Source organism: Eumetopias jubatus, unplaced genomic scaffold (genome assembly GCF_037043125.1).
Source record: "Eumetopias jubatus isolate StellerSeaLion01/CBP00866 unplaced genomic scaffold, mEumJub1_p1.0 scaffold_7, whole genome shotgun sequence".
Taxonomy (NCBI): domain Eukaryota; kingdom Metazoa; phylum Chordata; class Mammalia; order Carnivora; family Otariidae; genus Eumetopias; species Eumetopias jubatus.
Genome location: NW_028274813.1, coordinates 59,934,267 through 59,951,237, shown reverse-complemented (window position 1 = coordinate 59,951,237; position 16,971 = coordinate 59,934,267). Strand labels below are relative to the sequence as shown.

General features: G+C 38.5%; 1 protein-coding gene across 1 annotated transcript in view; it reads right to left on the bottom strand.

The window, feature by feature from the left end:
• The window catches only part of SLC25A21 (solute carrier family 25 member 21), a 216,305-nt gene that overhangs the window by 112,704 nt on the left and 86,630 nt on the right, over window positions 1–16,971 (bottom strand). The window contains exon 6 of the mRNA XM_088025167.1: window positions 5,378–5,461. Coding sequence (XP_087881293.1) covers window positions 5,378–5,461 — 84 coding nt within the window. The remainder of the gene's footprint in view (window positions 1–5,377; window positions 5,462–16,971) is intronic.

The following is a 16,971-nucleotide window of genomic DNA, read 5'->3' as shown; positions in this document are numbered from 1 at the left end:
ATATTTTCTACAGTAATACTTTCTGAAGAATACCATATTTCTGAAGGCACCAGCAATCAACATGTTTCTCATTTGAGACTAAGTCTAATCCGACCTAGTTGTTTCCGAGTTATTTGCCTTGGGCAAATCAATGCCCATGAGTTTTTCTCATAAGAAAACTGAGGAACATGCAGGATGAGAGCAGACTGATGGAAAACCATGAACTTATCAGAGATACGGAGCCATCTGTAAGGGATGGGACAATAACCGTATTAAGAGTCTTGAGTTATCAGAGGTTTGTGGTGCTGTTTTGGAATTGACAAGATTTGATTAACTGAACACATTTGGTCTCTCAGGGCTTTCATATTTTACTTGAAGGAAGAGATAAAAGCTGCTTTAAATTGCTATGTGATTTGAGGGTAGGAATACTGCAAGTTTTAGAATAGCTATTTAAAACTTAGGGGTTTAGGGCGCCTGGGTGGCTCAGATGGTTAAGCATCTGCCTTCGGCTCAGGTCATGATCCCAGGGTCCTGGGATCAAGTCCCGCATCGGGCTCCCTGCTCCTTGGGAGCCTCCTTCTCCCTCTGCTTCTCTCTCTCTCTCTCCCCCTCTGTCTCTCATGAATAAATAAATAAAATCTTTAAAAATAAAGAAAAAACTTAGGGGTTTATAGCCACTACTTTCACATTGTCTTCTTTTCATTTAGTATATAACAAAATTAGGTGTTTAGTGAAAGGTGATATAATATAATGGGAAAACCATGACATGCCACTAATACTTGTGTGACTTTGGGCAAGTTATTTAACTTCTCTGATCTTTTGTTTCCTCATACAAAATACAGACATAACGCTATGTTGTGTTCAGAATAGTGTTGCGTTGGAAATAATATATGAAATAATATATGAAAAGGTCCCCAGCATCGTGCCTGTTACACTGAAAAAAAAAAGTATTAGTTTCACATCTGTCTTTACCTATGTCACGGGAATATCTTAAGTTCTGTTTTATTCTTTTTCCTCTTTGTTTCAGCAAGAATGGTCACTAGGTGCTTTCAGAAGAGGGAGAGTAAGGGGACAGGCAGTCCTGGTTTTACATTAGCAAAATTTACAAGCCCATCTGTGAGCATCTCCACCACTCTCTTTAGAGCAACAGGTACAAAAGAGACTAGAAAAACTTTCAGGAGATACTCTGAAGCAGAAGGAAGGAAGAAGCGATGCAGGAACACATGGTAAATGGGGACACCAGCTGCTACTTGGCGGGAGAATTTACAAAATGAAACTAATTGGTTTTAAAGGCACCTAATCAGGTAGGATAAATTTGTTCTGGGCTCACTATTTCCGTAGATGGACCTATGGGTTTATTTTTACCAAACTGAAATAAGATGAAAAAATCATGGTGACAATGGAGGACTCGCAACAGTGACAAATTCCTTGCCTGTGAGTTCTCTCTTCTCCATTAGACAAAACAACGATGGCATCTTTGGTAAATATATATGGTATGAGGATTCCATATAATAGAAATCCTTGCAGAGCATTTGGAAGGACGTTTTTTGGGGGGGCAGGGGTAAAGCTGGGTTGAAAAACCCTGTCTTTCATTAAGTACAATATATCGATGCTTTTGCTTCTTAAAAGAACCTTAGAAGTGGTTAAGGGACTTGGACCCATGTATTTGAGCCACAGTCCCTCGTAAACATGAATTCTGGGCAGAGAAGTGGGGAATTGCATTTCTCAGGATGGTGACGAGTACCCTTCCCTTTCTTACGGCGGGGAGGAAAATGGGAGATCTGTGCAGACATTAAGAGTATGATCAGACTTTAATGCTCTTAAACAAAAGAAAAGAAATAGCTTTCAAAACCTTTAACTTGGGGGATATAGGAAAAACCAGGAGAGACGAATTGTCTTAACTATGCTAATAGTCACACTGACTTGCACTATGTTCCTGTAGCAACAGACGAGACTGGCCTGGATGCACCTGAGTGAGAAAAATATCTTTGAAAGCAGAGTGTACTCTAAAAGCTAAATAAGAAAATGAAAAGGAACTGCTTCCACTAGGAAAAAGATTCAACCGAACTGTGCTAAAAGGATTTCTTTTCTTTTTTTAACTTAACACTATGAAATGTTTTTGCTCTGTATCAAAGATAACAGGAAGCTTTTTCTTTTGTATTTTTACAAATATTTCCATCTCTGAGACTAGAGCTCTCCAGCTTTGGGCTAATAACATGTCCAGATCTAAAGGCATTACAGAAAGAATGTCAATTTGCTCTAGAAGCAATTATACATACAGTCTAGGAAAAGGCCAATTTTACTATGCAAGGACCACACATGCTGTATGTTTGTTGTATTACTTGATATCAAAGCAGGAACATTAAATTCTTCCTAACACACATGAAATAAAGAGCCTGGCTAAGGAACTCCCACATCCAATTCAGAGATACCTGTTGCAGCTTACAGAACTTGGAAATGCTGCTACTACTGTTTTACTGGAAAGGGACACTGCTATTGACTACATAGTGCACTATGATTTCTTTAACTTTATATATATTCTGGGTAAAATGAACATGACTTTGATTCCAGTTGTCATAGATGCAGGTGTATCATTAATGCATGGCATTTAGGTACCATATCACGAGAGTACTAGCAAGAATTTGCTGAATCTATGTCACTAGGTCACCTAAAAATATTTAATCAGTTATCAAGATTATTATCATAACTTCAGAGGGGGTGGTCAATAGCAAGAATTATTATCTCTGTTTCATTTTGCATCCTTATGATTTTGATGTGATGACTTGTATTCATTTAATGAGTACTTACGATCTCTACTCAGTGCTAAACACAGTCACGGGAGATACAGAGCTAAATGAAAAATGGCCCTTAAGGAAATATATTCTTGAGGTGGGACAGAGGAGACAGAAAATAGCCACAGTAAATTAGAGAGGTGCGTGCTATATTTTGCATAGCACAAAGAAAGCGTGTGGTAGAGAAAAAGATGGTCAGAGAGAGAAATGTGAGGGCATCCTTGAATGAAGAGGGATGGTTTCTTGAGTGGATGAAGGGGTCGGTCCTGCAGGAATAAGATAACGACCAGCATGTAAAGCTACAAGAATGTGAGCAGATCTGCTATCCTTAGAGCAGATCTATGTATGGGCAATGAGCCGGGAGAAGAAAGGAGGGCCAGAGTAGCACGGGCACTGTACCACAGTAAGAAGTTTAGGTTTTCTGGGCACCTGGGTGGCTCAGTCGGTTAAGCGTCTGCTTTTGGCCCAGGTCATGATCTCAGCGTCCTGGGATGGAGCCCCAGATCAGGCTCCCTGCTCAGCGGGCAGCCTGCTTCTCCCTCTCCCTCTGCCCCTCCCCATGCTCGTGCTCTCTCTCTCTCTCAAATAAATAAAGTCCTAGAAAAAAAAAAAAGAAAAAAATAGGTTTAGGCTTTCTACTGCAGGGCATATTTTTATATATTACCCAAATACTCCAAAAGTAAATGAATTAAAACACTGTGATACTGGCATAGAGATAAACTAATGAAACAGAATGGGAAATGGAGAAACAGACTAGAAAATTTAGATGACATATTTGTGGAAGTTTAATATACAAAAAAGCTAGGATTTCCAATAAGGGAATAAAAGCGAGATTTTTCAACAAGTGGTGTTTGGACAACTCACTAACCATTTGAAAATAAAATTTAATTCCTATATGCCACACAGTGCATTAAAAAAATCCTCAGATGGATTAATGATATAAATGTAAAACATACCAGAAGAAAATGTTTATAATCTTGGGGTTAGAAGACATCCTTCTTTCTAATGTGACAAGGTCAGATATCACAAAGGAAAAGATAGATGTAATCACAAAACCACAATCTTCAAAAATGTCAAGGTTCTGAAAGGTGTAAGGCACTATAGCTCTAAGAAAAATGACAAATTGGGAAAAATATTTGTAATCTATGTCATAGTTAAAGAATTAGTACCTATAATATATACTGAGCTCCTACAAACCAATAAAAAATCTAACCCAAGAAAAATGGGCAAAGAACACAAATAAGAAATTCTTGAAAGAAATGACAACTAATGGTTATAAAAGTATGTTCAATCCCAGTTACAATCAAAATAATGCTTGTAGACAATTTTATTTTTCACCTGTTAGATTATTAACAGGAGATACATGTGGGTGACAGATATACCAAATAATGATTGGTATTGTCCAGTGTTTGAGAGGGTGTGGAGAAATGAGAACTCTTAGATACTGATACTTTTTGGAAGATAATTGGGTAACATTTATAAAATGTGCATATCATTTGATCCTGTATGTCCATAGCTAGCAACTTATTTTATAGAAAAAAATTTATGTGCACACAAATGTGAAGAAATAGTATAAGGATATTTATTGCACCATCGTTTCTATTAGGGAAAATCTGCAAACAACCTAGTGGTCTGCCAAAGGGTTTAATTTAATAAATTGCAGAATGTAGATACAAAAATTACTATGGTATTGTTAAAAATATATATACTGTCACGGAAAGACATCCATGACATATGTTTAACTGAAAGAAACAATTGACCATAGTATAATCTGCCAAGAGAGATAGTGAACTACAAAGGTTAGGAGCATGGGCTTTGAGGTCAAGCAGACCTGGATTTGAGTCCCACTTCCGTTATTTATCAGATATGTGAAAATGACTAATTCTTCTGAGTCTTAGTTTCTTCATTTGTCCAACTGAAATGGATTCTAATAGAACCTACCTCACAGAGTTATAAGGAGAATTTCTAGCACATAGTAGAGGCTAACTATATACCAGCTATTATTATTACTGTTATCATTTTTTACATACTTATTACTTTCAACCACTTCTCTTATGAAAACAACTTCAAAAAGCAAATCTAATATCCTTTGGAAAATTATGCTGGAGTCTTTAACTGAATCTATACATCAAAGACCATTTTAGCTTATGTAAAAAAATATTTTTATCTGATCAGCTAGTAGATAGGATAACAAATCTGACACATCAATTTTTGACATAGTTCTGTTTTGAATATTCATAAGCCACAATGCAAATAAGGAACACATTTGGACACTATATTCAAGAATCAAAATAAAGAACTATTACATTTAGATAGCTGCTGTTATGAGAACTTTAAAAAATCTCAATGGCACAAAATAGAAATTGTCTTCTAGTCAGCAAACTGATTATTAATATAATTTTTGTGGTAGTTCTTATGTATACATATTTAGTTTTCAATTGTATTATCAGGAAAAACACACAAAAAAGTAGGAAGGCACCCTTTTAAATATTTTCCTCTAATAACACTAGGAAAATGAGCCATTCAAAATGAGAAAAACATGTTATGTAGTAATATGTCAAATGCTTATATCAACATAAAGTTCATACACAAAGAACCGTACATACCCTTCTATTCGGAAAATTGTTCGAAAGCTGTCTCCCAAGCTTTTATAACTGTTTGGATCAGTTGCACATCTCTGAATCTGGAACCTAGGAGGAAAATAAATCAAACAAAAAAAAAAATTCCAAGTTAAGGATTTTGCCAAATGGCTTTCCTCATTTTTCAAAGTCTTAGGAAACTTAGCCTTTTCGGGTTAATCTAAAATATTCTGGGTTTTGCTATAGATTTTATTGCTATATTTGCCTTATATAATCTTTACATTATTTTTGTAGCCTTTAAAATTATATTTCTCTGTACTTTAATAGAAACTATAGAGAGAGTTTTTTCATCTGTTTCTTAGCCAGGCAGATGCACCCTGAGGCATTTATGCCTTTTTCTTTTATGGAAAGCATACACAGATGTCATAGATTGTTTTAATGTATAATTCAGAAATCTGAAGGTGCATATGAAACAAATAAGTAGCTCTATTTCTTATCTTAATTAGTGCCCCCTTGATGGTAATTTAATACAAAGGTTAAAAATACAGAGCAGCTAATATGGCCTAACTTTGATCCTGATTGTGAATTTGGAATTCATTCTGGTAGACAGGAGCCTGTGCCGAGAGCAAGAGTTGCAGTTGTATTGTGATACAGTTCACAATCCCTACTTCTACTTCATGATGGAACAGAGCTTGTCATTATGTTCAGGCTTCCTGAATTTTCACAGAAGCACTGTGTCCGGTATGCAGTTGGTGCTCAGCAAAAATGTATCGCATTTTAGAAAGAGAAATTCTTTTTTTCTTCTTCTTTTTGGTTATGATCATGCATCTCGCGACTCTAACCTTCAAAATTTGGGAGTTTCCCAACGTGAGGGTCTTAACTTATTCATTGTGTATTTTACTTTGGGGTTTGTTTCTAAAGAGATTTATGACAAGTACTCTCATTTCCCTACACCCCAGTTGTTCTCCATTTTGGGGTTTCTTTAGTCTGCTCACTACTTGTGTTTAACTTCCTTGTCCCAATTCTGAGTTAAGAAGGCCCTTCTGTTCTTCCTTCCACAATTTTACCAAAAAATTTTTAAAAGAACTTTTCAAAAACACCTCTTCTATCATCTACTTTAAGATGCTTTTCTCAGATTGTTGGATTTATAATATGAACACTTCTACCTCTAAGAACGATGTATTTTATGGTTCTAGGCCCCAGGGAATTATGCTGAAAACTGACATATCACAGAAAAGGGTGACTATTTTGCTTTGATTGAAGCTGTTGGGCATATGAAAGGAATGAGTATATCATAAAAGTGGAAAGTGAGGCTGGATTATATTTGATTTTGTAGAGAGTTGCTGAACATAATTGTGCAGGAGGGTAGCCATTCTGAGATGAGGAAGTTGAGTATTCCAGCACAGTTCTCCCAGCAGAACACATACAAATACCTACAGAAATATTTATTGCCTGACTGCGTGGACTGGAATGGGAATATGGAGGGCGAAACAACCATGAAAGCCATATAATAATCCTGGTGAAGATAATGCCAAAATATCAATGGAGGCAACAGGAATGTAAAGAAAGGGGTGAGTTTGTTGGGTTATCCTTTTTCTCTTTAAATAAACGTGCGCGCGCGCGTTTGTGTGTGTCTGTGTTTTATGATACATTCAACACGACACCCTCTTGATCCTCTTCAACCCAGCAAGCAATATTCTACTATTGCCAAAATTTAAAACGTCCTAAATATTCATCTCCATAATAGTCAAACTTAAACCTCTATTAGCATGATCATTTTTAGAAGGTTAGTTTTTAGATAAGAACTGTATCTCTAAGATTTAAACTGTATTGAACTCATCAGAAGATCATGGACAAATACAGCTAACTCATTTAAACTGTTCCGGATCTAGAGGTACATTTGGTGTATGCATAACCACTGGCCCAGAAGGCTCAGTAAGCAGTTCTGTCTAGAACCAAGAACATGATTTCATGGTCAGGTAGATGGACCATGTTTGGTATTTCTGGACTACTGCATATAGATGAGATAACTTGGTACTTTGGATACAAATGAATTAACACTAAACTCAAAATTGTACAATGAGAAAACATATGTACACCTACACAACAAATAACTTTGCATAAAATTTGTTTATACTACAAATAACATAGGGAGTGATTTCCAAAATATGACGTTGATTCTTGTGTGAAAAAGAATCTCCATCTCTGCAATTGCGTATTTGTAACCTATATTCATTGCTAAGTATGAAACCTTTTCTTAGGTCTTAGTCGGGAAGTCCAACATTATTCTCTAACCGTTCTTTTAGGAAAATAATTTAAAATAGTTTTATATATTATAAAAGTATAATAGCTTGTAGATTTTTCTCATATCGGTAATAATTTTCATTAAGTTCACTTACCTCCATCAAATTCCTTTCTAGATGCTTTTTTCCCAAATTACCAAGTATTTTTAAAATAACCATCACATGAAATAAGATCTACAGGTTTTAAAAAACTCAGAGTATCACCTTCACTGTCAAGAGTCACAATAAATAAATACATAAATGAGAAAAATAATTTACAATACAAAGAAAAATATCCACAATGTCAAGTAGCACCAGCCCCAAATAGCCCAGGTGTTCATCAGAGGGAGCAATTACTGATTTCTGCAGAGGGTCAGAAAGGACTTCAGGAAGGAGAAGGGATTTGAGCTGGTCTTATAGGATTCAGAGGCAAAAAGAGTAAGCAGGAAAAGGCATTCCGGGTAGGGAAATGAGAGAAACAAAGGCCAGTGAGGAAAAGTTGTCCTTTCAAGAGAAGGGAAGAAAGAGATCCCCGAGCACGGCAACCTCCCACGTTTCCTTCAGGACAGGTGTTAATAGGACTCTGCTGTGGAATTCAGTTGCTCAGGTGGAGACTTGCGTGGGTTGGGGGAGGAAATTTATGAGATAAAGTCAAAAAGCCCAGTAGAGACCATTTGACCGCTTCCTGCTCCTCATCTGAGTATTTCAGTGAGGCCATCTCCCAGTTATGTGACCCTGGTCTTAGAAGGGACTATAGATGAGTCAGCAGAGGGACCAAAGCAAGTGCATCCCAATGCCTAGAAAAATGACCTTAGCCCCACTTTCACTGCTGAAGTTAGAGACATCGGCTTTGTCTATGATGTCTGCGTGCTTGGGTGACACTGAGGAAGGTCTTCCGTCAGCTTACACCAAGATGAATACGGACTACAGTTCTTTCATAATTAACTAGTCATCTAACCTTGCTATTGGGAGTCTAGGCACTTGTTAGCTGCAATTTCTTTCTTTGTGTAGAATCTGACAGATACTAGTTCTAATCTGCCATTCATTCAGTTAATAAGAGTTCTTGAACACTTAGTATGTAGTAGGTATCCACTATTTGGGGCATTACAAAGAAATAAGACACAATCCTGCTCTTTAGAAGCTTCTAGTTAGGTGAAGGAGCTATGCAAATAGATGATTACCATATGAAAGTAATAATAGTGTTTCAGAGTATCCAGTGTCAGCCCAAGGATTTTTCCCGGCACTGAGTAAATACCATTACTACTCTTCTTGGAGATAATCTCCTATCTATGGGTGGACTGTAGCTGACAGAAAATACCACTACGTGGAGACACTGGAGCAAAGAGGGAAAACGGGAAGGCTATTTTTGGGCTAAATATCTGTGATTAAATTTTACCCACCCACTTTAGAACAGGCAACAAGACCAGTGAATGGAATCCAAAAGGAGTGAGTGTTCCACTTAGAAACTGACCGATGAGTGACACTGTGTTAATTACAAACAGGAGTGGCGACATCAAAATAACATTACATGAGGAGCGTCCGCAAGCTGTGTGGTAAAGCAGTGCAAAAGGATGGGCAGGCAGGGTAAATACTAATTCCTCAGTAAAGCCACCCGCCATTCTTCACTAGGCTAAACCAGCTGGAGGTCCCATTAAGCAGGCTAAGGCAAGTACAGCTGTCTCTTCTACTGCCCATCTCAAATGCGGCGTGTCTACACTTTGCAGAGAAAGTACATGCAGTATTTAGTTCTACTACACATGACTTGTTCGGATCACAGAGTTATCAGTTCTTCTAAGGAATCTGTTTCAAGTTGATATAATTACAGTGCATTTTGGTCAGTCATGTAAAACAGCAATTTCCTTCTTCCTCTCTACTACATTTCAGCAACTTAAAAGGTTTCTCTCTTGAATTGAAGCTTTACGTCAGCATTATTCCAAGCTGCCTTCTGGGCTAACAAATTCTCTCTGTGCCCAGGGAGACAATTTTCCAGTTACGTAATACAACTCTTTGTAAAATTACACACTACGTAATACAACTCTTTGTAAAATTACACACTACTCTTGATTGTACTTAGAAGAAAAGGTTGGACCTTTCCATTGTCCTAATAAAAGCAGCTTAGACACATCTGGAATCTCCATCTGAGAAACTTCTCTTATTAGAATGAAATCCTGCTGCCAAACTGGCAAACAGGACAGTGGAGTAACACTCGAGAAGTCTTCAGTGCCTGATGTGCAGTCAGGATGAACCACAAAGAAAGGCGTGTGGCTCAAACCCTACGTACGCCTCATTGCCCAGGAGCCAGCAACCCCGTCTGCTGGGGTGCCAGGGAGCACAGTCCTGCACACTCCTTGAGTGGAGGGAACAGCCCTGTCATCCGCCATGCCATAAACATCAAGTGAGTCACTGTGGTAACCACCAGGGCAAAGAAAGGCGGTGCAATGTTCACAAACAAATGTACCAGCATATTTTTAAAAGCTGAAGAATGTTCTCACTCACTAAACTGTTTTTCTCTGAACCGGTCGAGAACGATTACTGCAGCCTTTGCCACTGGCTTCATTGTGTCCTTAGCCGGTGATACCAAATTTCAGACTAGTCTGTTGTTGATTCTCAGCACATTTAGAAATGCCAGGTTAGGCATTCAGCTGGTCTGAGCACTTCTAAGATACCGCCATAAAAAAGATCTGTCTGTAAGAAATAAAATGACTTCGCTTGCCTTAAAAGCTGGAGGACGAGGTTGTTTGAAAATATCAAAACCTCAAATTTATGCAGTGCCTTTATCTGCAAAGTAATTTTGTATCTATCATCTTTTAAAAAGTACTGATGGCTAATGGCATCTATACTGGGGAAGGGAGGCTTCAGGACACACACGTACAGATACACGTATAGGCATACATGTATGTGTATATGTAATTTATAGTATATTTTTATGAAGGGTGGCAGTTGAGTTGCAGAGTCAGATTGGGGTCGATGAGGACATCTGTCCTGAAGCTACGTTCGCATAGCACACACTCTGCTTTTTAGTTCGATCGTCCGATTGTTTGTGGTGCTTTAGGGTAGGGAACTGATGGAGATTCGGAAGGGGGCGAAAGCCATCCAAACCATCCCTTTGGTACTGCCATTGATCCCGAGCAGAACAGCGAGATAGGTGAAGTTCAGTTCTAGCATCATCTCCAGGTCATTTTCCAGTTCAGCAGTGTTCTTGTGCTCTCTCCTACCTTCTCCCTTCTTCAACTCCCTTCAACTCTCAGAAAAGCATTCACACCATTTATCCCTAATGTAGCTTTTCAACTGAGATACTGCCGCTCAGATCTTGTCCCCTGTTAAAGGGATTTCAGTTGTCAGAGGTGAGGTAGAAAGGTTTGTTTTGATTCGGGTGGAGATGCAGGGTACGTCTGGCACCAAAGATAGTCCTGAGTGGTACGGTTTTTCCTGAGTGGAACTGTGAGCTACCATCATGCTGTAGGCTACGTAAAAATTACACCTTTGTGTCGGAGGTGAGGAACTTGAAAAAGAGACACATGCCGGGAGCCACCAGTTACAATTTAAGTGTGGCCACAAAGAAGCAGTGAAAACTAGTGAGGTTTGTAGCTTAACCCTTCTTGGCCTTTCTCCTCAGCAGTAAAATGGGAGAGCAGACAGCAGAGGACACTCTGATTTTGAAGGGACAGGGACACTGAGACCTATATTTTATGAGTTTGTTAGCCATAAGAAAGAGGAAGCATTTAATTTTGTTTTGTAAAGCCCCAAATTCCATATTTTATAGAGGTGGGAGACAGCTAATAAAAATTGTACACTGACAATAAGTGGTGATGAATCTAATGAAACTCCCTGCCAAGATCTTCGCAAATGTGCTACGAGCCAAGATCATTAGTAATTACCAGAATGTTACACATGCTCCTTAATAAACACTTAAGAAACCCACTAATGAATCAGAGATTAACAGACTAAAGGTTTGCAATTACAGAACACATTAAAAGCATAACTGTAGGAAGATTAAGTAAAGATTTTAATTTGCCGTAATTAGCCTATCTTACTGAAATAAGAGGTTTCTCCTACCGGAGTATGTCTGCTTTCTTACTGGTTGGTTGGGCATGGCTCAAGTCACACCGAATATGCAAAGACACATCTGAGGCTTTGAAATTGAGGTGTATATACCTACCTTACAGACTTTGGGAAAAGGCCCCAGGAAGCCCACTTTGAGAAAAATTCCCACCTTGTATATTTGTTTCTGTACTCTGAAAAATCACCTTCCACTAAGGCTGCCCCAAGAGAAGAAATACCCACTTTCCATGAAAGGCTAACCACTGAACTGAAGGGGGATGGGATCTCTGCCTTTGCCATCCCTGCAGAAAGAGCAAATCAGATGGGGGGGGGTTGGGGGGAACAAGGCTGCGACTTGAGAGACAATTCCATCAGTTTTCTTTAGTATGTGCTGGGGAGAAAGGTTTTCTTTGAACATTTCTCCAAAAAAAAAAAAAAAAGTGGGCTATGGGTATTTTGTTTTACTTTAGATTACATATAACAATAATCCACGTAACACTGCCTTGGCAATGATGAGCACAGGAGTCCTTGAGCACAGGAGTCCTTTATTCATGTTGGAAGGGTGTAGTTTGCTGTTCTAGGCACAGATTTCTGCCTCAACATTTCCTGAGACCCTCATCTGTACAAGAGGCAAAGTTAAGAATTCTGGGGACACAGAGATGAGTAAACCACAGACCTTGTCCTCTAGAACAGAACAAACAGGTGGAGGGCAGGGAAATGTTAGTAGTTCATTATAAAATAAGGCAGAATACAGGGGCGCCTGGGTAGCTCAGTTGGTTAAAGCATCTGCCTTCCGCTCAGGTCATGATCCCAGGGTCTTGGGATCGAGTCCCATGTCAGGCTCCCTACTCAGTGGGGATCTGCTTGTCTCTCTCCCTCTGCTCCTACATCCGCCCCGCCTGCACATGCTATCTCTTTCTCAAACAAACAAACAAATAAATAAAATCTTAAAAAAAAAATAAGGCAGAATCCAAGTGTTAAAGATTCTGGGAACTAAGTTCGTCTGCAACTTAAGCATTGCTTTTGCTTGCTGGGTTCATGACTTAGGCCTGGCATCAATTAGGACCCTAAACTAAAGCTAACAAATCCACAAGGGTCATGAGTTTGGCTCTGTCTGCGAAGTGACCACCGACCAAAGTTCAAAAGCTGTACCCTTACATATTTGGCTGCTTATCAAGTTATTCTAAAAATTCAGGGAAAAGAAAGATCTTTCCTCACTGTTGCTCAGTCATCACTCTGAGAGAGTCTCTTTAGAAAAGAAATAAAGACCTATGCCTGGTAAAAATTAAGATTTTGCCTGTTTAAAGTCTGAATATCTTTACTAGGTGTAGGTGGGCCGGGCTCTGATTTGGCTTAGTGTTTATGATATTGTAAAGAAGACCAATAAATTTCTCTATGTTATTTGAAAACAGTTTATAATTTGAAGAAATATGTAACCTGGAGTGCTCAGTCAGCCTAGATAATTACTACAGATAAAGTAACACATCTTGGCAAGGCCACAAAAGCAAGGGAAATCTTCTGTGCCATGTCATTTTGAACACGCTTTTGAGCAGAGCCTCAAAAATATTATCTCTCTGAAATATCAGATCAACCCAGATAGCCTGATTATACTTTAAATAATTTCCTGTGATCCTAGACACATCTAATTGCAGTCTTCTTTCACAAGCCAGGGAGATTTAAAGTCTGATATTCTGTGACTGTACATTTTACAATTCACACTTTAACTATACACTTAAATATCCTATAAATGGTTCATTATTTTGCCAACCACAAGTTTTGTTACAATAAACATTTACCTATGTGTCCCTGATTAATGTGAGGAAATAGATCTAGTTTTGTACATCTTACACAATTATAAGACATACGGTATTCCTAGTATGTAGAATCTGTGCAAAAGTTGACATTGTAAGATGAATCATGGTAAGACAGTTGATTCTACCATCTGGCACACGTTCTTCCAGTTGTTTATGTTATGGGATAATAACTAAGAGCACTGACAGTATAATTCTAAAATTTATTTTAATGGCAATATGCTAGTTAACAAGTCAGAGACAAATGATCATTAGAAATTACAACCTAAATCGAATACTGTTAAACCACAAGCAATAAAACAGGCTGATTGACATAGCTATATAATTGAAGTGCTCCAAGCATAAACTGGTCTCAATTAAACAAAAGCCTGACTAGCATGACTTTCAGTATTTTGCTTTGTAAAATACATGTCACAATATAAAATTATGCTTGCAATATAATAATATAGGGCTGCCACTTTTTGAATATACGTATGTGTGCATATATTTAAAGAAATTTCATATTTAATGTCAGCAAATGACCAGATGCACCTACCTACATTTTCCCAAGTGCACTGATGTAGGCTGGCCATTACAGTTGTTAATTAGCATGAAATCAGATTCCGCGTGGGAAGGGCGGGAAGGATGGATCACAGGATGGAAAATAACTCATTAGCAAGGTAATGAGAGTAGAGAGGGTGACTTCAGCTTTAGCAATCAAACACTAAAATTACTATAGTCATGACAAGTATCATTGTTTTCCCATATTCCCAAAATAATTATAGTTTTAAAAAATTTGATACCCCCCCAAAAAAGTCAGCTATATTCTTTCTCTCTCTGATCCTCCCCACCTACCTCTTTGGGTCTATAGGTTTTTCTAATGTTCATCAATAGCACCTACTGCCTGGTGACAGAGAACCCCAGGATGCCATTCTCACCTGTTGAGCTTCAGCTCATTGCTCAGGATGAGACTGAAGTTCTTGGTTTCCAGCCTCCATAAAAGATTTCCAGAACAGGGAAATCAAAAGCAGTCAGAATCTACCAGAACCCTCTTACTGGCCCTGGGAACTGAGCCACTTCACATAAACTAATTATGCCCTAGAGACCATAAGCCAAGGTCCCAGTGAGGGAGAACGTCAGAGAATATAGAGTCTCTGGAGACCTAATATACCATTCCATTTTATTTTAACTGATCAAATGTGCCTATCTTATGGTTTACTTAGCACTAATAAGGAAGGATGTTTTTCAACAATGTCAAAGAGAGAAAGATTAAGAGAGTGGGTGGTTTCTTTGCATTCATAAGCATAAATGCTTATGCTAGAAAGAAATTTGGGGAATGGAGGTAAGAAACTCGGCTAGTAAGGAAGAAAACATGCTTATGCTTATTGGAGTTGAGGAAAATTTCAAGCGTAGTTTTTATTTTTATACCAAGATTGACCTCATATGTTACCAAGATTTGGATCTGTTACTGATTCCAAATGAGGACAGTTTTCAAAAGCATTTTACAGGTGGCCAGGACCCAAAAATGATTAAAAAAGTGGTGATCATACTGCTTACTTGTAAATCACTTTCAACTTGGAGAGCATTTTTACACATGTGATCTCATCTCAGGGAACTCCTCAGTTTCACGGTTCCTTGTATTTGTAGGGTAAAAATCACTTGAGAAAGGGAAAAAGAAAAAGTATCAGCTTGGAGCTAGAAAAGCATCAGACTAGAGGGAATAGGTTTCCCTGAAGTCTCTCACCCTGTTTTTGTCTCTAGGTCAGAGAATGTCAGTAAAATTACTTCTCTAAAACCAAGCTTTTTTCATTTGTTAAAGAGGGAATAATGTTATTTGCACGCCACCCAACTGACTTTGAAGTTTCTCTCTGGAACTCTAAAAAAAATCAGCCCTGAATTAACTGTTGTGGGGAGAGCCAGTTTTCAGAGATGAATTGATTGTGTTAATTTGATCTGATCCCTCATTGTCTGGAGTATAGACTGTGGGTGGAGAGGGATCCTCATGGGGGAGGTGGGATGGACATCTTTGTGGAAGAATTTGGAGGCAGTCCTATTTGAAGTGCAAGACATCATGTGATTCCTCCCAAGACATCATGTGATTTCGCATTGTAGACAACTGGGTTGATACATTGTAGACCAAAACAAAACAAAACAAAAACCCCAAAACCACCTTTCTATATGTATTTAGCATCTTTTCTATGGGGTTTATTTCCAAGCCTACTGTCTGCCTGGGGAACACTGACTGTCGAGACCAATATCAACTAACTCCGTAACTTCTCCTCTCTCTCTCTCCCACCAACCCCCACCCTTTCTCCTCCCTCTCTCTAACTTTCTCTCTTTTTCTCAGTGATATGCTTGTAATACTGAAGATTCCATCATGACAGGAACCCATGCTCAAGAAAGCTCCAGTGGAAGGGTGTGGTTTCATTATTATCATCAAATAACATGCTAAAAATAATTAAAAATCACTTAGAACACTGGCAACAGAAGAGATGTATGAATTATTCCCACCCAGGAGCAGGCTTAACTTGGCCACAGAATTTGTACAGGAAACTTTGTTTTACCAATTAACCAAATATTTAATAAAAGACAACTAATATATTTGGCCAAATTACAGGTGGGTAGTTTGGTGGGTAACAAAGCACTTCAAGACTATTCCACTCATTTAATTTCATAAAATGATGATCTTATTCCAACTAGCAGCTTTTACATAAATGTATGTATGTAAAAGATGCTAGTTGGAGGGGCACCTGGGTGGCTCAGTTGGTTAAGCGACTGCCTTCGGCTCAGGTTGTGATCCTGGAGTCCCAGGATCGAGTCCCGCATCGGGCTCCCTGCTCAGCAGGGAGTCTGCTTCTCCCTCTGACCCTCTTCCATCTCATGTGCTCTCTCTCTCTTTCTCTCAAATAAATAAATAAAACCTTAAAAAAAAATAAAATAAAAGCTGCTAGTTGGAATAAAACAATTACTCTAAAAAAAAAGCCTAGCTCTCTACAAATTAAGATCCAGATTAATTGGATATCTTGGTTAATGTAGATTCCTTAAAATCTTAAAGACCAAACATAAGACATTCATTTAAAATGAGACTCAAGTGAGAAACCTCCAGTGAACACATAAGAGTTGAACCTCCTCCTTCAAACTTCTGCCAGGGTGAGTTCTGGTTGTGTCCAATGAAACTCTGCTCATTTGCGGCCAATTAATTATCATGAGTTCCAAGTATGACAATTAGATTTTTTTAATGGTTAAAAGGGTAAGTTTTATGCATATTTTATCACAATTAAAAAAAAAATCCTTGTTTAAGGATGCTTCACAGTCCTTTCACCATCTCACCAAGCTGTTCCCCAAAAAACCAGTTTGGTTGGGAGCATAATAGAAAGATTAGCTCAAGAAGATGGTAGTGCTGAAGGAAGGGTTTTGGGGGATGGGGTGGGGGTGGGGTAGAGGGGAGCCAGGAAAAGGGAAAGTGCTTGAGGAAAAGGATTTAGTGCAGAAAACTGGGGGACCCTGA